Source organism: Nerophis ophidion, linkage group LG08 (genome assembly GCF_033978795.1).
Source record: "Nerophis ophidion isolate RoL-2023_Sa linkage group LG08, RoL_Noph_v1.0, whole genome shotgun sequence".
In the NCBI taxonomy this organism is placed as follows: Eukaryota; Metazoa; Chordata; class Actinopteri; order Syngnathiformes; family Syngnathidae; genus Nerophis; species Nerophis ophidion.
In genome coordinates, this window is record NC_084618.1 from 27,396,054 (window position 1) to 27,417,330 (window position 21,277).

At 41.7% G+C, this 21,277-nt stretch overlaps 1 protein-coding gene across 9 annotated transcripts in view; it reads right to left on the reverse strand.

Moving 5' to 3' along the window:
• The window catches only part of erbin (erbb2 interacting protein), a 117,597-nt gene that overhangs the window by 58,594 nt on the left and 37,726 nt on the right, over positions 1 to 21,277 (reverse strand). For all 9 annotated transcript variants that reach the window (XR_009807796.1, XR_009807799.1, XR_009807798.1 and 6 more), the window contains exon 3: positions 484 to 678. Coding sequence is in view for 5 of the 9 variants with exons in the window: in XM_061908169.1 (XP_061764153.1) it covers positions 484 to 669 (186 nt within the window). In the remaining 4 variants the exon portion in view is untranslated. The remainder of the gene's footprint in view (positions 1 to 483; positions 679 to 21,277) is intronic.

Genomic DNA, 21,277 nt, shown 5'->3' on the forward strand with positions numbered 1-21,277 from the left:
AATAAAATGTGTTTCTCTGCGTCCGCCCTGTTAGTGATTTTTTTCTTAAATATGAGCTCGCAGCAGCCAGCGTCATCTCACAAGATCCTCGGGTGCCGAGAATGTCAAACAACTGACGAAAGTGAAGTCTTGGTATGATTGATGATTGCTCATTTTTATGTCTATTTTTTAATGCCTGGCTTAAGATCGACTGACACACCCTCCGAGATCGACCAGTCGATCGCGATCGACGTAATGGGCACCCCTGGTGTAGACTGTTTACACAACGTGGGGTACGCTACTTATATGTCTATGTTGTTCGGTACACCTCCGAACCGAACCAAAACCCCCATACCAAAACGGTTAAATACAAGTACACGTACCGTTACACCCCTAGTGTTCAGTAGTTCAAGTTTGTCACGTGTGATGTACAAATTACCCTCAGCAGGAGCCGACATTTTTATGTTAAAACTGCCTTACAGAGCAAAAGTAGGCCTTGCTTACTTTAGGCAGCTCCTCAATCTGGTTGGCATCAAGGCAGAGCTCCTGCAGCGTCTTCTCAAAGCTAAAGATATCCTTGGGAACCGTCTCCAGGCTACTGTGGGAGTAGTCGAGTGACGTTATTGCCTCCTCCTCGCCTCGCAAACAGCGGCACGGCACCAGACGAACGAAGAAGCTCCGTTTCGACATCCTTAGGCACTGCAGGAGACAAGAAGAAGAATGAAGATGTAGAGTTATCAAGAGGTGCAGGCTTACGACAGCTTTAGTTAAATGGGAGTCTTATGCAACTCCTGTTTACGTCCGACCATCCATCCATTTTCTACCGCTTGTCCTTCTCGTGGTCGTGGGTCCTGTTTACGTACACTTTTTTTTAAAGACTATAAGCAGTTAGCTTTTCCTACACTTTTTCACCCGCCAGCTCATAATTGCGGCTAATTTATGGATTTTTCTTTGCAAACGGCCATAATGTTTTGTATTCAACAAATAGTTTTTTATAAAACACAAGATACTGAAAAGGTGTGTTAATGTTTGTGCTATGGTGCCATCTTTTGGACAAGTTTGTTCACTGCAGGTGCTGCAGATTGAACGTCTACGGTACTTTATTCGGTTTAGTGCCTTGAACCGGAAGTACAAGTGCCGTTTCTTCTACAAGTCATCCATAGTGTTTTTACTTGTATGGTTTCATCACTCTTAGCAATAGAGGTGGGTGAAATATTAGATTTTTAGATGCATCACAATTCTGAAATGAATGATTATAGAATCGATTAGTAAACATCAATAATCAATAATCGATGTATTCATTGTAAATAAAGTAATGCAGACAGTTTTAAAAGTTGTCTGACTGCAGAGAGCCACCTCACAGAGAGATCAGACCAGCTCCTTAACTATCTGGCAATTATGGTCCAGTTTTGCACACATTTTCTTTAATTTAATAAATATGGGAATTAATTTTGTTGTTTCTGATTACAAATATATATATTTTTTTAAATATCAAGTAATAAACGCTTATTTTGTGAAACGAAAAAAAAAATGTAAGTGTAAATGTTAGTATTTTTACCTTACAATTATTTTTGTATGGTTTCAGTTTCACAAATTCCTCAGTAAATTCACATAAAAAACGTCACCGAGGAGTTATTGAGTGTTTAGCTGATAGGAGAGCTAGCTCCTACAGCTAGATTGGTCCATGTTTTGTTTGATTGGCCGTTTTACTACCGTGTTACAAGCATCATTTGGAAACAATTAAAATATGTAAATAAAAATTCAGAAAATCTTTGTGTAAATAACTCATTTCACAACATATATATCTGTGGCTTATAGTCCGGTGCGGCTAATATATGTAGAAATATTTTTTCTTCTAAAATTTTGTGAGTGCGTCTGTAGTCCGGAAAATAAGGTGTGCTAAAGTCATAACCATCTTATTAATCGTGTCACATTGACTTTCAATCAATCAATCAATGTTTACTTATATAGCCCTAAATCACTAGTGTCTCAAAGGGCTGCACAGACCACCACGACATCCTCGGTAGGCCCATATAAGGGCAAGGAAAACTCACACCCAGTGGGACATCGGTGACAATAATGACCCAGTGGGACGTCGGTGACAATGATGACTATGAGAACCTTAGAGAGGAGGAAAGCAATGGATGTCGAGCGGGTCTAACTTTGTTGTGTTTCATTGCTCTGTTATTACAGTATGGAACTTGGCCAATAAAATACATTCCTTACAAGTCAAACAGGAAAAGTTAATGGCAAAATTAATGTACTTCTGCTTTAAGTTGAGTGAAATAAAACACCATTTTCTCTCTAAGGAAAAAATCTCATTTACGGGTGACTGAGTGAAAATGCTCGCAAGAAGGTGGAAGTTGAGTCGTCAGCGTCCACCTGCTTTACTTTTTAATACAGCACAGGTTTGATAGTGTGGGTCGACACAGGTTTCATGTGGAATGTAATCCAACAAGAACAGCTTTGTTACTTGAAGCATGTAGAGAATGTTGGCACATGTTTGTTCTGCTACACAGAACCCTGCCACCGAGTTTGTTATTTTACCGTCAAATGATGATCGGATGATATGAGCCGTAACAACAACCCTCTGTCTTGGTTAACAACAGGCAGCTTCTACTTTTAGAACTGTTCACATTGTGATTCACAAGTCCAAAACTTTTTTCCACTAATAGAGGAAACAAGAATGTCTTTTAAACATGAAAACGTGCCTCTTTACTGTAGCTGGACTAAAAACTTTGGCAGAGCTAGGCAATAAAGACAAATCAAGTCAACAGAATAAAAAAATCTCTGGAATAAAAAGTGATGCTGTAATTTGTTTTTTTGACCGAGGTGTGTGGGTGTTGAAAGGTCAGCTTGGCTGGTGAGGATCTTCCAACCAAAAGGTTGGCACGCACACACTCGTACGCACAAACACACAATTGATGTGGTTTTATGTCCTCCTACACACTACACACTCTTCACCATGACATCAAGGTAGTGACATTTAAATACTCCCAGTTATCAGCTGCACCAGCAGTGACAGAGGTCCACAAGGTTCTAATCAGGCAGGGAACTGAGTGTGTGGACACTGTATGCTGCTGGTCAGTGTGCGAGGACTGGGAATGTGTGGTGTGTGTAAGTGTGTTACCACATAAATACTGTAGTAGCTTCTTGTAATAGTAGACTTACCAACGTAATATTGACTCCTAAAATGTAGTTTGTATTTATGAGGAATGCAAATGTGCATTTTTTTTTAATTCAAGTAAACACATTATACAAGGTGTGCATGTAATCTTCAATTTTTCGACTCGACCATCTATGTTCGTGTTTTTGTTGCTTCATCCAGCAGGCTTTTGACATACATGTGTTTTTTGTTTACCTAGTACTGTAGTTAGTTCTTACTCACAGTGCGTTTGTTTATTTTAACTTCACTGTATATTTTTATCACCTCAAAACTATAGTATTTGTGTTAGTTCTTGTGCCTTTTCCTCGCGCCTGCTTTGATTGATTGATTGAAACTTTTATTAGTAGATAGCACAGTACGGTACATATTCCTTACAATTGACCACTAAATGATAACACCCGAATAAGTTTTTCAACTTGTTTAAGTAGGGGTCCGCGTTAATCAATTCATGGTAACTGCTCTATAAGAGCAGTTAAATAAAATACTACGCTTGTCAATCACTGCTTCTGCTTGTGCATCCAGGGTCCAACCAATACAAAACAATTACAACGTATAAACTAAAAAAGCACTCAGAGAGCGCAGACCTGAACCAGGTCCCATCTCCCAAAATAAAAAAAATCCTGAATTTGGATGGAAACATTTTGAGCTATTTATAGCAGAACGAAAGAAACGACATGAACCCTTGTCAGTCATACACTCTAATGATCCAACAAAAGGTTTTTTCATGGTTAATACAGATTATCAGTAGGGAGGGAGAGCGATTACCGATATCTGGAGCCGATATTCAGTAAAAAGGACATATTAGCGTCAACATTTTGAATAACACTATTACAAACTAACACTTAAATTTGTTTAATTCCACAATCTACATTTTGTATTATAATATTTTTGTATCATCATGCATTCTTAGGCAGCTTATGCATGCATGCACGAGCGTAGAAGTTTGACACCTTTGCTGTTATGCAGCTTCCCGTGTAGCACAAACTATTCTCTACCCTTTTTGTGTGTCACTGCAATAAATCTAGACTGAAGTTAGTTCAACTATTTTAATCCATCTCTCAATCACAGAAACATCAATACTTTACACCTAGCTTCTTCAGTTGTAGCACCAGTGCTGCTAAATTTAAAAAAAATTATTAGCAGAGAAAAAATTAAGTAGCAATATGAAATGTCTTAAATATCACAATTTCATCATTATTAACACTCAAACAACATACACATGTGCACTCATACATATAAATACAATGCCATCATAAGGCCCTTAAACAAACCTTAATTAAAGTGTAGGGCTGGACAATATGGATCAAAACTCATATCCCGATGTAGTTTGAGCCCAAAAACTAACCATAAATGGAAATATTTGTATCTATCTCCACCATGCCTCGATTTTAAATTCTCGAGCCTAATGAAGATCCCAAATTGACAAAACAGGTACCAACAAGTACGAAAAGTAAGTTTTGCGTAATAGGATCCCAATTTAAGAGGTGTTTTGAGAGAAGAAAAAAGAAAAAGCCCTAATAATAATATAAGGAAAGTCAAATTTCATCTCCAATGTTCTTTAAAAAAACATTGAGCTATGCTCAACTATTCAGCTACAAAAAACACAAAAGAACACAATGTGAAAAAAGTGTCTGGTTAACGAGGACATGTTTAAACGTCACCAGCAACATGAAAATAATTTACCTTTAACAATAATGTTTTATAAGTAAACATTACTACAGGACATACACACATATTGTAGCCAGAAACACGAACATGCCAACTGCTTAATGATGCTTTGTGACAGGCTGTGTTCTGAAAATTACTTTTAAAAAGCAATTAAATCTACTTATTTGGTACTACATCAAAAAAGTAATTGAATTACGAATGGAATTACTCTTTAATAAATGTAATTAGTTACTTGGAAAATTAATTAATCCGTTACTTAAAAAAAAACAAGTAATATCTGGCATAATGCAGTTGAGGTAAGTTTTATATGACTGCAATGTGTGGCTTTTAAAAGGCAACGTCTGATGCCTAGTGACGTGTGGCGTGAGCGAGTCCACGGTCAGTCTCACAGGCATTTTAGTTTGAACTGTTTTTGTTAGCTTAGCAGGCTAACAGTGGCAATTTGTCTGCTTTGACGGCGGCACTTTTGAATCTTTCACTGGTTTGTGTTACCTCTGCTTAATTAATAGATTGAATGTGCTTCCATGCTGTATGTTTTTGTTAGCAAACAGGGCATTGTTTGGATGGTGAGTTTGTCACTTCCATTATTGATTTGTTATTCAATATTCCCTCAAACCTTTGTAACTACTAGCGCGCAGTGGAGTTTGTGTAAGGTTTTATTTAAGGTGGTGAATTTTTTTTCTGTCTTTTAATGACTAATTCCTCCAGCTAAGTCTTGCTTTTTACATGTTGGAAGTGAGTGTGTGAACTAAAAGGAGCGGGGCTGCACACAGAGTGATCAGTGAAACTTTCGTGTCAATCACTTGTACATTTGGTTAAGGTTAAAGTTTATTTCAAACATGCTGTGCTGATGGGCAACAAATGTACTTTAGTCTGAACAAACTAAAATTGATTTTTTTTTGGTAGCAAAATATGTCATGTACAACAATTTTTATTTCCTGAGTCGGACAGTCCATTTTTAGGTGCATTATTAGCGAATAATTTCGTCGCACCATACAGACATGAACATGCTTCTACTCAAACAGACAGTTTTCGTATTGATGTTTTGATTCACAGACATGTCCATGTACTACGAGCAAGCAGTTGCCGCCTATGTTCATGAAGTTCTTAAGGTATTCTGCTTATAGTAACGGATTAAATAAAGTAGTTGTGACATGTAGAGGACTGGGATGTTTATTACAATTTTTATACGTCTACTTACTTTCGAGATCGTGAGATCGACAGGCGGATCGGTGCGGCGTCTTCAGTAATGCGGACGTTGTACCGATCCGTTGTGGTGAAGAAGGAGCTGAGCCGAAAGGCAAAGCTCTCAATTTACCGGTCGATCTACGTTCCCATCCTCACCTATGGTCATGAGCTTTGGGTCATGACCGAAAGGATAAGATCACGGGTACAAGCGGCCGAAATGAGTTTCCTCTGCCGGGTGGCGGGGCTCTCCCTTAGAGATAGGGTGAGAAGCTCTGCCATCCGGGAGGGACTCAAAGTAAAGCCGCTGCTCCTTCACATCGAGAGGAGCCAGATGAGGTGGTTCGGGCATCTGGTCAGGATGCCACCCGAACGCCTCCCTAGGGAGGTGTTTAGGGCACGCCCAACCGGTAGGAGGCCACGGGGAAGACCCAGGACACGTTGGGAAGACTATGTCTCCCGGCTGGCCTGGGAACGCCTCGGGATCCCCCGGGAAGAGCTAGACGAAGTGGCTGGGGAGAGGGAAGTCTGGGTTTCCCTGCTTAGGCTGTTGCCCCCGCGACCCGACCTCGGATAAGCGGAAGATGATGGATGGATGGATACTTACTTTCGACACATCTGTAATGGGTTATACTTGTATTGCGCTTTTCTACCTTCAAGGCACTCAGAGCGCTTTGACACTATTTCCACATTACACCCACCGGAGTTCATCCACACTCATTTCTCTCCGCCACGTGTTTAAGAACCCTACAGAAGACCTTGGCTTTTGATTGGCCCTGCCTCTTGCCCATGCTTGGTTTGCGTAACCAATTAGATGGCGCTGTGGGTGGGACAATGCTTAAGGCAGAGAGGCACAACAGCGTCTGAGTCGAAATAACCAGTTTTAAATGAGGCTCGTTGGATTAATAAGTGGCATTTGTTCAATGATGGTTACACTTGAAAAAATAGAGGTAAATATTACTATATATTTTCAATTACATTTTTTTTTTTTTAAAGACCGATACTGATAAAAAGGCCGATACCTATATATGTCAAGATGACAAATATTGGCGCCAATAATCATTTGATCCCTAATCCACTTGCTTTTTTTGGCTGGTGGGCTGCAAGACACAGCTCGTAACGTAAATGGAAGGCAGTCCTTCTCAAATATTTGGGGGGTGACCCACAAAATGCAATGACTCGTTCTTTATCCATTTCGGACATTCCTTGAAAGTTTTATCAAAACGCACCCACATCTTTTATGTTGCCAATTAAAGGCCTACTGAAACCCACTACTACCCACCACGCAGTCTGATAGTTTATATAGCAATGATGAAATCTTAACATTGCAACACATGCCAATAGGCCTTTTTAGTTTGCTAAATTACAATTTTAAATTTCCAGGGAGTTTCGTCTTCGAAACGTCGTGTAATGATGACGTGTACGCAAGAAGTTACGGGTTTTTAGGAAGTATGAGCGCTGCGCACACACACAGCTAAAAGTCGTCTGCTTTAACGGCATAATTATACAGTATTTTGGAGATGTGTGTTGCTGAATCTTTTGCAATTTGTTCAATTAATATTGGAGAAGTCACAGTAGAAAGATGGAGTTGGGAAGCTTTAGCCTTTAGCCACACAAACACACGGTGATTCCTTGTTTAAAATTCATGGAGGTGAAATTTTCCTATGGATCAGAGCGAGGTCAAGCCAACATGGATCCCTACCAAATGTCAACCAGCAGGTTTCGGTGAGAAATTTGTGGTTAAAAAGTCAGTTCTTACCGGAGAAAAGCTGAGCTTGTGCCGTCCATAGCTGCGGTCGACTCCCCTGAGACACTGCGTGTCAAGACACCCGTGGAGACACCCTTCCGACTATCAGGTACTATTTAACTCACTAAAACACCAGCAACACAATAGAAAGATAAGGGATTTCTCAGAATTAACCTAGTAAATGTGTCTAAAAACATCGGAATCCGTCCCAATGCAATCGCGTTTTTTTTTTAACTTTAAAAAAAAAAAAAAAAATTCTAGTCCGTCCTTATCAAAATCCTCAAACACAAATCTTTCATCCTCGCTCAAATCAATGGGGAAATTGACGTTTTCTCGGTCCGAATAGCACTTTTTGTTGGAGGCTCCCATTAAAAACAATGTGAATATGTGAGGAGCCATCACACGGGTGACGTCATCGTCTGCGACTTCCGGTAGCACCTAAAGTTGCAAACTTTATCGTGGATGTTCTCTACCAAATCCTTTCAGCAATAATATGGCAATATCGCAAAATGATCAAGTATGACACATAGAATGGACCTGCTATCCCCGTTTAAATAAGAAAATCTCATTTCAGTAGGCCTTTAACAAACAGCCAAACCCTGGCGATTGTATAACCTCCTTGCAGAGAGTAATAACACAGTCAGTACATGTAAAGCAATTAAATTGTTGGGATAATCTGATTGAAAATTGAGAAAGTAGAGCTAGTACACCTGAAAAACTAATGTGGTTTGAGGTTGAGCTATACTGAGAAGCAAGAAGCCAATTGGACCACCAAACAATTATTCTCAGCATGCACAAAGGACCAAAAGCTGGCAGGAGCAAGAAAGTAGTAGGAAGAAAGCATATCCTCAAACACGCTTGAGTCATAAGTACATCGTTACAACATTGCCCCCGTTTGTTTTCCACCGGTTAACTTGTTTGCAAACTGTCTTAATAGGTCAACTGGAAAAAGGTTAATGCTCAGGGTCAAAAAGCATGCACAGCGCCACCCAAAATAGATATTTTTTTTTCTAATTAATTCACTACCATCCCAAGGATACTGGGACAATGCAAGGAATCAGATTCATAAGGCTACCACCACTACAACATTTAGGAAGAGAATCATGAAGAAGGCCGCACACTAATGAGGTCCTCAGTGCCAATAACACAAAATGACCTACATCTACATGGCCGACTGCGCTCGCGCATCCTCGGCCCGTCACCAACTCTTTGAAGGTTTTAAAAAGCGCAGCGATCGATAAGTTCCAGACATGATACTTCCCTCTCTTGGCCTACTTATTTACACTCGCTTTAATATGTGGGAGCACGCTGGACTGCAAAAGCTGCAGTTAGCGTCAGTCGCCGCCATGTGGCGACGCGCCCCAAAAGTGGCAGTGAATAAAACCAGAGGACAAACACACATTCCCATTTTATTCTCTTCATCAGAGCCTGGAGGCGGTTCCCCAGTCACAAAACCTCCCAGCGCCTCCTGGGTCAAGGATGTTGTCATAGAAACTACTGTTGCATTCCAGAAAAATAGAAAGTCGGAAATGTCAGACCTCCGACTAGGAAAAGTGCAATGGAATGCCACTGGATGGAGTTCCTGCTCAGAAAACTGGGGCAAATTGGTCCTTTCAATATTGGTGCCCTCAAAAACAAATATGTCAGCCAAGTTTTTTGTTCACATTGATGCCTGACCTCATAAGATCTAAGCGGGACATTTTCCACTTCTAAGTCTGCTTAAATGCAGTTTAAGCTCACCAGTGAAACCTTTGTGACCCTGACGTCATAGTCAAGCTGGTTTTGCCACAGTTTTTGTTGAAGAATCACGACTCAGATATAAGCGATGGCTGTGCGGAATTTGTTGCCGTTTGGGTGAAGCGGAGCACATGTCAGCAGCAGTGAGCAGCTTGTTTTATTAATAGCGAGCGGCCCTGGTCTGGTTGATATGGCACAATGTGATTAGCGCTTCCTGAAAGCAGCTTTTGATCCAGATTGCCGCTCGCCTGGATTGTCGGCTACAGCTGAAACATATTTGGTCGAGATTACAAACACAACTGGCCTGGAATGAAGTCAACCACATGGCCTGTAGAGGAAACAGAGTCAAACGTCTACGGTGGGAGGTGAAGATTTTTCTCACGCTTCCCATGATGCAACTACTTACTGCAAAGATCAATTCAACAAACAAATAGGAGCTCCAACAGATTGCGTATGACTTAAGTGGTTCATCCTACTACTCTTAAAATTTGCTATCAGTTGGACAATACCAATAGAGATTTTCTGTAGCGTCATGTAGACACATTCAATACATTTTATCTTGACGTCCACTGCTGTTTGAGAAGTGACCAAAGTTATCAGTTCAGCAGGAAGTGAAAAGCTGCTGGTATCATAGAGGGGGTTTGCAACAGACTTAAAAACCTGAAGTTCCAGTTTCACTCTCTGTAGTGTTGCTTCTCACCGAAGCTCTGAGCTCTCAGTGGTCCTGCGTGACTGGGGGAAACAAAACAGTGATTGTTTGGCCTGAAATGAGGGTGAGTAATCTGATCTGCGTGGAGGACAAAGTGGCTTTTAGCAGCAACATCTACACTGCTGAGCTCTGAGCGCACGTGGAGCATACGCACACTGATCCATATCATCAACTTAATCAGAGCCGGTGTGATTCATCTCTTTGAGAATGTGCAAACCACATCAGAGCAGCAGCAGATGCACAAGGCCAGTGCCTGTCATTGTGTGTGTGCAGCATCCAGAGGGTCCTCAACGCTACACCCGTGTAGAGGGTTATCATAATTACACTAATGAATAATTCTCACGTTTAATCTGTAGATGCAGATGGGCCTTAGGCACAAGAATACAATTTTCTTCCACTTCTTTTGCCGAGTCCTTCACTTACTGGAGGTTATAGAGATGTCATAGATTCCCACAGGACCACAGTTTATTTCCATGTGGGATCTACTCAGGCTTTTCCCACAGCATGCTATGTACATTCATTTCTTATCAAGACAACGCTTTTCATTCCTTCCTGACATCCAAACAACATTCGAGTGCTGGGTATAGTCGGAGAAGCCAACACGTCTCTACAAGAACTGGATTGTATCAGAAATATGTGCACCACAACATTGCATAACAGTAGAGGTGTAACACTACATGTATTTGTAATCAGATTTTTCCGGTGTGAAACAGATACGAGTACAGTAGAGGCGTACAGCGCTCCGGGACACTACGCATCAGGTGGTGAGCAGGAAGTGTTTGTTTACCAAGTAGCTGTAACAAAAAACAATGCAGTAAGGCCTTTGGCTTGCTGAAGAAACGATGACATTAGTGCCTAAGTCAGGGGTGTCCAAAGTGTGGAACGGGTGCCATTTGCGGCCCGCAGCTCATGTTTTACCATACAATACAATAACATTTTTTTTTAAATTAAAAAGTGGAATAAAGTAGCAAATAGGTGAAATGCAACATGAAAAAGTTGCATTGTTTAATCTAAAAAACTAAATTTCTCAAAAAATAATAATGAATCAAAATCAATGTTGCTATGAAATATTGATTGATCTAAGGACAAAAAGGACACAAATACAAACAAAAAAACGTGAAAAAAATACATACATACAAATTATATACTAATACTAGGAGTGGGCAAATTAATGCGTTAATTACGAGTTAACTCATCAATCTATTAACGCCGACAATTATTTTATCGCACATTTGCGTATGTTGTTTACATGCTTTTATTTTGTTAACGCCTTTTCTTAACAAAATGGCGTCGCCCGGACGGGCTTCGGCGTCAAAGGGCTCTTGGTAAAGATGGAACATTTGGCAAAAATACCGGACAATTCTGCAAATTTCATGGCTGGCTTACAGCGTGGTCACTCCGGGATCACTTACGACCGCCAGACATTTCTGGATGTGGATAGATCGGGCCGTTTTGGACTGAATGACGGGTGCTTGCTAGACCGGCTAGCTAGCATGGGAATACTTTGCCGGCTACATCCAGCGGCCTGTGAAGCAGCGGAGTATATGTGTTGTCTGTCTATTTATGAATAATGCAGACGAGTGTTGGCTGAGTTCTTAACGTTTGCTTTCAGTGCGTGCATATCACAACATACAAGATGCCGTCATGGCGACACAACCTATACCGGGCTACCGCGCATGCTCGTCACTCCTGTTGCATGCTGGGTAAGGTAGTTCTTTTTTTCCCAGGCTCATAACATCACAATATAGTACCATGTATATGCGTTCAGTTTATCAAAGCACCAAGCAAAATTCCCATCATATCAATTCCTAGATATGGTCATAATTATTTTAAGTGCACTACGCAGAATAAACACAACATTATTAACATTGCTACTACGGATAATTTGATCAAAAATTCCCTAAAACAGCCCACTACCTATAATATAGGTTTTTTAAACATAAGATCCCTGATAAAAAAAAATGTTTCTGCTGTTACCTCAGAAATTGCCTGTTCAAATGTTATGATTGTGGCTCAGAGATTTGTATGTAGATTATATTTATTTTCCATAACAAACAGGATAACTTAAATACCCTGGCAGTGGCAATAAGCTTAAATGTTTGTATTTACATTTTTTGAGTTGATTTTCATAAAATATGCTATTTAACTGCTACTGTTTAACAAGGACTGATTTAAATTGTGTTTGCACAACAAATGTTTTGGCGCTTTTGTTCATGTGGGAGAATATTCCAATAAAGGTGCACTACACACTACTTTTGAATTCATTATTGGGCTTTGCGTATACAATGCAGTTAATCGTGATTAATCGGAGAAATAGTGCGATTGACTTCGATTAAAATTTTTAATCGTCGCCCAGCCCTAACTAATACTAATTATTATATTGATTGTTATTATAAATATATTGAATTACTTACGCCACATATTATCTTAAACTGATATATAGATTTAAGCGTTGAATGTAAAAAAAAGGGGAAAAAAAGCATGACCATTTTATGAGTGGGGCACTTTTGTATCGCCCAAAATTTTTGTGTAATTATAAAATACACGTCTTTGCTTGAAAAAAAAAAAATAATAATAATAATACATTCAAATCAATTTTGCAATTAATTATTGACCTATTTAGGGATCAAATTACTTCACATGAAATATTTTACTTCGAAAATCTCTGGGACAAATATTGTATATTTTGTATTTTTACCTCAAAATATAGGGTTTTGACAAAAGCTTATAAAATTCATAAAAAAAAACAACAACATCAAAATAACTCATATGTTTTCACCTGAAGTTGAACTAGAAATTCAAATGTTTAATAATAAAAACTAATAATATATGACTTATTTTTAACCTTTTTTAAGACTGAAACCCTTCTGGGTTCCTAGGACCTGACTTGATGGATCCCAAAAGGTAAAAAAAAAAAAAAAGAAGTGTATATTGTATTGGTTCGAAAATCCAAAAAATATCAACGTGCTTTGATTTTTCAGTGTGCGGCCCATAGTGGGAAAAAGTTTGGACACCCCTGGCCGATGGTGACAACCCTCTTCCAAAGTCTACCGACTTTAATAGACATACAATCATTATTCACAGTTTTCAAACCCTCAGTTGCACCTTCATACATAGTATACATTTCCTATTTTATTAATTGAATTGTTTCATTTTTTTAATGCACATTTTATTTAAAATAAAAAAAAATTAAAGCCGTTTATACAAAAGCTAAGCAGTTTCATGCTTTGCATTCGGTTCCTGTGAACCAAACATTGACCTTAAAACTAAGGTTCGTACTGAACCGTGATTATGGTGTGATTATAGAGTTACACAACAGTGATGCATTTTGACAAAACACGTGTTGCACATGAAGGCTCCCTTGAAAAGTTTTACGAACTTCCTGGAAAACCACTTCCTGCACACAGTTACGACGTAAATCGACTCTGCTGAGGCCGCAGTCGCAACGTGACGCCAGCTTTGTGACAAGCACCACAGAATCGTGCAGGAAACCTCTAACTGTGAATGAGAGCGTTAAAGGCCAACTGAAGTGAGATTTTCTTATTTAAACGGGAATAGCAGGTCCATTCTATGTGTCACACTTCACCATTTCGCGATATTGCCATATTTTTGCTGAAAGGATTTAGTAGAGATAATTGACGATAAAGTTTGCCACTTTTGGTACTTCCTGAAAAAGCCTCGCCTTTACCGGAAGTCGCAGACAATGACGTCGCAAGTGTGGGGGCTCCTCACATATTCACATTGATTTTAATGGGAGCCTCCAACAAAAACAGTTATTCGGACCGAGAAAACGACAATTTCCCCATTAATTTGAGCAAGGATGAAAGATTCGTGTTTGAGGATATTGATAGCAACGGACTAGGAAAAAAAAAAAAGGGGGGGGAAAAAAAAGTAAAAAAAAAAAACGCGATAACATTGGGACGTATTCCGATGTTTTAAAACATATTTAATAGGATATTTCTGGGAAATCCCTTATCTTTCTATTGTGTTGCTAGTGTTTTAGTGAGTTTAATATTAGCTGATAGTTGGAGGGGTTTGTCCACGGGTGTGTTGATGCGCAGTGTCTCACGGGTGTCGACGGCAGTAGTACGGACGACACAAGCTCAGCTGATATCCGGTAAGTGGCGACTTTTTAACCACAATTTTCTCACCGAAACCTGCTGGTTGACATTTGGTCTGGATTCATGTTCGCTTGACCGCGCTCTGATCCATAGTAAAGTTTCAGCTCCGGGAATTTTAAACAAGGAATCACTGTGTGTTTGTGTGGCTAAAGGCTAAAGCTTCCCAACTCCATCTTTCTACTGTGACTTCTCCAATAGTAATTGAACAAATTGCAAAAGATTCAGCAACACAGATCTCCAAAATACTGTGTAATTATGCCGTTAAAGCAGACGACTTTTACATGTGTGTGTGCGTAGCGCTCATACTTCCTAAAAACCCGTGACGTCCTGCGTAAACATCATCATTACACGACGTTTCCAAGACGAAACTCCCGGGAAATTTAAAATTGTAATTTAGTAAACTAAAAAAGCCGTATTAGCATGTGTTGCAATGTTAATATTTCATCATTGATGTATAAACTATCAGACTGCGTGGTGGGTAGTAGTGGGTTTCAGTAGGCCTTTAAGCACGCTGTAGTTGCTTGCATGCATGCTAGTCTATAGTGCCTTTCAAACTGGGACGCTACCCTCATGTTCTAATAGCATGTGTGCAATGTGCTCTTCATCTTTGCACGTGTGTTGAGCAAACAGCTGCAACAGGATGAACAGGTCTGCTGTTTGACATCATGTTTACATAGAACGATGCACTGTTCTGGCTACCCAGCTAGTGAACCTATTGGAAATCAAATGACACTAAATAAACCACTTGCTCAAATCTTTCAAGCTCAAAAGAGCATTGCAGCGTACACAGTTGTGCAACACACAAATAATATGCTTACATGACAACAGAGTAGAAATATATTTTCTCTGTGTTAGCTTTATCTTTTTAAAGAAACAGTCTATAAATGTCCCTTACCTCATGTATAGGGCACTGAACTTTGGTTTGATACAATGTACCTGTCTGGAATCATGAGAAAAGACCGAACCGGGTCACACAGGAGTGAAGGTGCCAACGAGTTTTAAATAGTACAGCACAAGAAAAAAAAATCATCAGTGCCTGTGAGTTCTTAATTAAATATGAGCACTCGTTAAGTACCAGCCTCTGGGATTCATTTGTACGGAATCAGAGTGACATGAGCACCCTGCAATCTTGCACGAGTACAGTCCTTCTCAAATAGTGGCGCATAGAGTGGTGCAGCCCCTTTAACCTCTGCGCTTGACCATGTTTTATCAGGATCATGCTGTGCACTACAAAATGTTGACATTGTAGCCATTAATCTTGACTTCCTCATCTTTATTAATTATTAAGTGTTTTGAGTCAATGTCGCTGATTAATAGGAATTTATTGAGTTTATTTTTCAGTTTCAACCGGCTCAAGTCATTCAAAACAATGTTTACGGTTTAAATAAGGATGTTTTTTTGTTTTTTGTTTTATTTTTGGCAACTTCTAATTTTTTCTGTTACAGACTAAAAAGCAATGTTAATGATGTTATTCATTGTAGTAAGTTAATATATACCTGTGTGTATGTATATATATATATATATATATATATATATATATATATATATATTAGGGCTGGGCAACGATTAAAAATTTTAATCGAGGTTAATCGCACTATTTCTCTGATTAATCGCGATTAACTGCATTGTATACGCAAAGCCCAATAATGAATTCAAAAGTAGTGTGTAGTGCACCTTTTATTGGAATATTCCCCCACATAAACAAAAGCGCCAAAACATTTGTTGTGCAAACACAATTTAAATCAGTCCTTGTTAAACAGTAGCAGTTAAATAGCATATTTTATGAAAATCAACTCAAAAAATGTAAATACAAACATTTAAGCTTATTACTACCACTGCCAGGGTATTTAAGTTATCCTGTTTGTTATGGAAAATAAATATAATCTACATACAAATATCTGAGCCACAATCATAAAATCTGAACAGGCAATTTCTGAGGTAACAGCAGAAACATTTTTTTTTTCCAGGGGTCTTATGTTTAAAAACCTATATTATAGGTAGTGGGCTGTTTTAGGGAATTTTTGATCAAATTATCCGTAGTAGCAATATTAATAATGTTGTGTTTATTCTGCGTAGTGCACTTAAAATAATTATGACCATATCTAGGAATTGATATGATGGGATTTTTCCAATTGTTTGATGTTATGAGCCAGGGAATAAAAGAACTACCCTACCCAGCATGCAACAGGAGTGACGAACATGCGCGGTAACCCGGTATAGGTTGTGTCGCCATGATGGCATCTTGTATGTTGTGATATGCACGCTCTGAAAGCAAACGTTAAGAACTCAGCCCACACTCCTCGTCTGCATTATTGATAAATAGACAGACAACACATATACTCCGCTGCTTCAGAGGCTGCTGGATGTAGCCGGCAAAGTATTCCCATGCTAGCTAGCCGGTTTAGCAAGCACCCGTCATTCAGTCCAATACGGCCCGATCCATCCACATCCAGAAATGTCTGGCGGTCGTAAGTGATCCCGGAGTGACCACGCTGTAAGCCAGCCATGAAATTTGCAGAATTGTCCGGTATTTTTGCCAAATGTTGCATCTTTACCAAGAGCCCCTCGACGCCGGGCGACGCCATCTTGTTAAGAAAAGGCGTTAACAAAATAAAAGCATGTAAACAACATACGCAAATGTGCGATAAAATAATTGTCGGCGTTAATAGATTGATGAGTTAACTCATAATTAACGCATTAATTTGCCCACCCCTAATATATATATATATATATATATACATACACACACACATACATACATATATATATACAAACACACACGTATACATATACAAACATATATATATACACACACGTATACATATACACACATATATATACATGTATACATATACACATATATATATATATACACACACACACACATATACATATACTAACATATATATACAAGTATACATATACACATAAATGTGTATATATATATACACACATACATGTACACACATACACGTATACATACATGTATATGTATATATATATACATATACATACAGACACACACACACACACATATACATAAATATATATATATACACACATACGTATACATAAACACATATATAAACACATATATACATATATATATATATATATATATATACACACACACACACACACACACACACACACACACACACACACACGTATACATATACACACACACACACACACACGTATACATACATATATGTGTATATTAGGGGTGTAAAGGTACGTGTATTTGTATTGAACCGTTTCGGTACGGGGGTTCCGGTTTGGTGCGGAGGAGTACCGAACGAGTTCCACACGAACATATGAAGTAGCCGCCTATGCTTAAGTCTTAACAAGCTGCTCCGCTCCGTTGTGACCCTGTCTCTGTCACAGCACCCTGCATTGTCCCTCCCACACAACCATCTGATTGGTTACAACCGTAGCGGTAACAAGCCAATCAGCAGTACGTATTCAGAGCGCATGTCGTCAGCGGTTCAGCGTAGAGCAGATAGGTCTTTAGCAGGGGAGCAACGGACTCTCCCCAAATTATACTAAACACTTCCAAGTCAACTACTTTCTAAACATCACTATGAGCCCGTTGATCTTCTAGAAACACTCAGTCCTGGTTTGAGGTGAAGGCTAGTTAGCTTTTAGCGTAACGTTAGCTCATTTTGCAGTGTGCGTGCTTGAGTGTGTGTGTGCGTGCGTGCATGCGCGCGCGCGTGCGTGTGTGTGTGTGTGTGTGTGTGTGTATGTGTGTGTATGTGTGTGTGTGTGTTACGGACAGTGTTGATTGAGGTGTGTTGAAGCAGCAAAAAAGGACATTATATTAAATGAAGAGTTTCTGTCTCTGATAGTGTATATAATAATGTAAGTGCATCATTAAGCCTACATTAAGTCCATGGTGTTCAGGGACGAATAGTATCTCCTATTGCTATTGTACTATTTTTTCAGCTATCCATCCATCCATCCATCCATCCATCTTCTTCCGCTTACCCGAGGTCGGGTCACGGGGGCAACAACCTAAGCATGGAACCCCAGACTTCCCTTTCCCCAGCCACTTCGTCTAGCTCTTCCCGGGGGATCCCGAGGCGTTCCCATAGTCTTCCCAACGTGTCCTGGGTCTTCCCCGTGGCCTCCTACCGGTTGGACGTGCCCTAAACACCTCCCTAGGGAGGCATTCGGGTGGCATCCTGACCAGATGCCCGAACCACCTCATCTGGCTCCTCTCGATGTGAAGGAGCAGCGGCTTTACTTTGAGCTCTTCCCGGATGGCAGAGCTTCTCACCCTATCTCTAAGGGAGAGCCCCACCACACGGCGGAGGAAACTCATTTCGGCCACTTGTACCCGTGATCTTATCCTTTCGGTCATGACCCAAAGCTCATGACCATAGGTGAGGATGGGAACGTAGATTGCCTTCCGGCTCAGCTCCTTCTTCACCACAACGGATTGGTACAACGTCCGCATTACTGAAAACGGCGCACCGATCCGCCTGTCGATCTCACGATCCACTCTTGCCTCACTCGTGAACAAGACTCCTAGGTACTTGAACTCCTCCACTTGGGGCAGGGTCTCCTCCCCAACCCGGAGATGGCATTCCACCCTTTTCCGGGCGAGAACTATGGACTCGGACTTGGAGATGCTGATTCTCATTCCGGTCGCTTCACACTCGGCTGCAAACCGATCCAGTAAGAGCTGAAGATCCCGGTCAGATGAAACCATCAGGACCACATCATCTGCAAAAAGCAGAGACCTAATCCTGCGGTCACCAAACCGGAACCCCTCAACGCCTTGACTGCGCCTAGAAATTCTGTCCATAAAAGTTATGAACAGAATCGGTGACAAAGGACAGCCTTGGCGGAGTCCAACTCTCACTGGAAACGTGTTCGACTTACTGCCGGCAATGCGGACCAAGCTCTGGCACTCATCGTACAGGGAGCGGACCGCCACAATAAGACAGTCCGATACCCCATACTCTCTGAGCACTCCCCACAGGACTTCCCGAGGGACACGGTCGAATGCCTTCTCCAAGTCCACAAAGCACATGTAGACTGGTTGGGCAAACTCCCATGCACCCTCAAGAACCCTGCGGAGAGTATTGAGCTGGTCCACAGTTCCACGACCAGGACGAAAACCACACTGTTCCTCCTGAATCCGAGGTTCGACTATCCGGCGTAGCCTCCTCTCCAGTACACCTGAATAAACCTTACCGGGAAGGCTGAGGAGTGTGATCCCACGATAGTTGGAACACACCCTCCGGTCCGCCTTCTTAAAGAGAGGAACCACCACCCCGGTCTGCCAATCCAGAGGTACCGCCCCCGATGCCCACGCGATGCTGCAGAGTCTTGTCAACCAAGACAACCCCACAGCATCCAGAGCCTTAAGGAACTCCGGGCGGATCTCGTCCACCCCCGGGGCCTTGCCACCGAGGAGCTTTTTAACTACCTCAGCGACCTCAGCCCCAGAAATAGGAGAGTCCACCACAGATTCTCCAGGCACTGCTTCCTCATAGGAAGAGGTGTTGGTGGGATTGAGGAGGTCTTCGAAGTATTCCTTCCACCTATCCACAACATCCGCAGTTGAGGTCAGCAGAACACCATCCGCACCATACACGGTGTTGATAGTGCACTGCTTCCCCTTCCTGAGGCGGCAGACGGTGGTCCAGAATCGCTTCGAAGCCGTCCGGAAGTCGTTTTCCATGGCTTCCCCGAACTCCTCTCATGTCCGAGTTTTTGCCTCAGCGACCGCTGAAGCCGCACACCGCTTGGCCTGTTGGTACCTGTCCAGTGCCTCCGGAGTCCTATGAGCCAAAAGGACCCGATAGGACTCCTTCTTCAGCTTGACGGCATCCCTCACCGCTGGTGTCCACCAAGGGGTTTTAGGATTTCCGCCTCGACAGGCACCAACTACCTTGCGGCCACAGCTCCGATCAGCCGCCTCGACAACAGAGGTGCGGAACATGCTCCACTCGGACTCAATGTCCAGCACCTCCCTCGTGACGTGTTCGAAGTTCTTCCGGAGGTGGGAATTGAAACTTTCTCTGACAGGAGACTCTGCCAGACGTTCCCAGCAGACCCTCACAATGCGTTTGGGCCTGCCAGGTCTGTCCGGCATCCTCCCCCGCCATCGCAGCCAACTCACCACCAGGTGATGATCGGTAGAAAGCTCCGCCCCTCTCTTCACCTGAGTGTCCAGAACATAAGGCCGCAAATCCGATGACACAACTACAAAGTCAATCATGGAACTGCGGCCTAGGGTGTCCTGGTGCCAAGTGCACATATGGACACCCTTATGTTTGAACATGGTGTTTGTAATGGACAAACTGTGACGAGCACAAAAGTCCAATAACAAAACACCACCCAGGTTCAGATCCGGGCGGCCATTCTTCCCAATCACGCCTCTCCAGGTTTCACTGTCGTTGCCAACGTGAGCGTTGAAGTCTCCCAGTAGGACAAGGGAATCACCCGGGGGAGCACTTTCCAGTACTCCCTCGAGTGTACCCAAAAAGGGTGGGTACTCTGAACTGCTGTTTGGTGTGTAAGCAAAAACAACAGTCAGGACCCGTCCCCCCACCCGAAGGCGGAGGGAGGCTACCCTTTCGTCCACTGGGTTGAACTCCAACGTTCAGGCTTTAAGCCGGGGGGCAACCAGAATTGCCACCCCAGCCCGTCGCCTCTCACTGTCGGCAACGCAAGAGTGGAAGAGGGTCCAGTCCCTCTCGAGAGAAGTGGTTCCAGAGCCCTTGCTGTGCGTCGAAGTGAGTCCGACTATATCCAGACGGAACTTCTCCACTTCGCGCACTAGCTCAGGCTCTTTTTCCCCCAGTGAGGTGACGTTCCACGTCCCAAGAGCTAGCTTCTGTAGCCGAGGATCGGACCGCCAAGTGCCCTGCCTTCGGCTGCCGCCCAGCTCACATTGCACCCGACCTCTATGGCCCCTGCTATGGGTGGTGAGCCCATTGGAGGGGTGA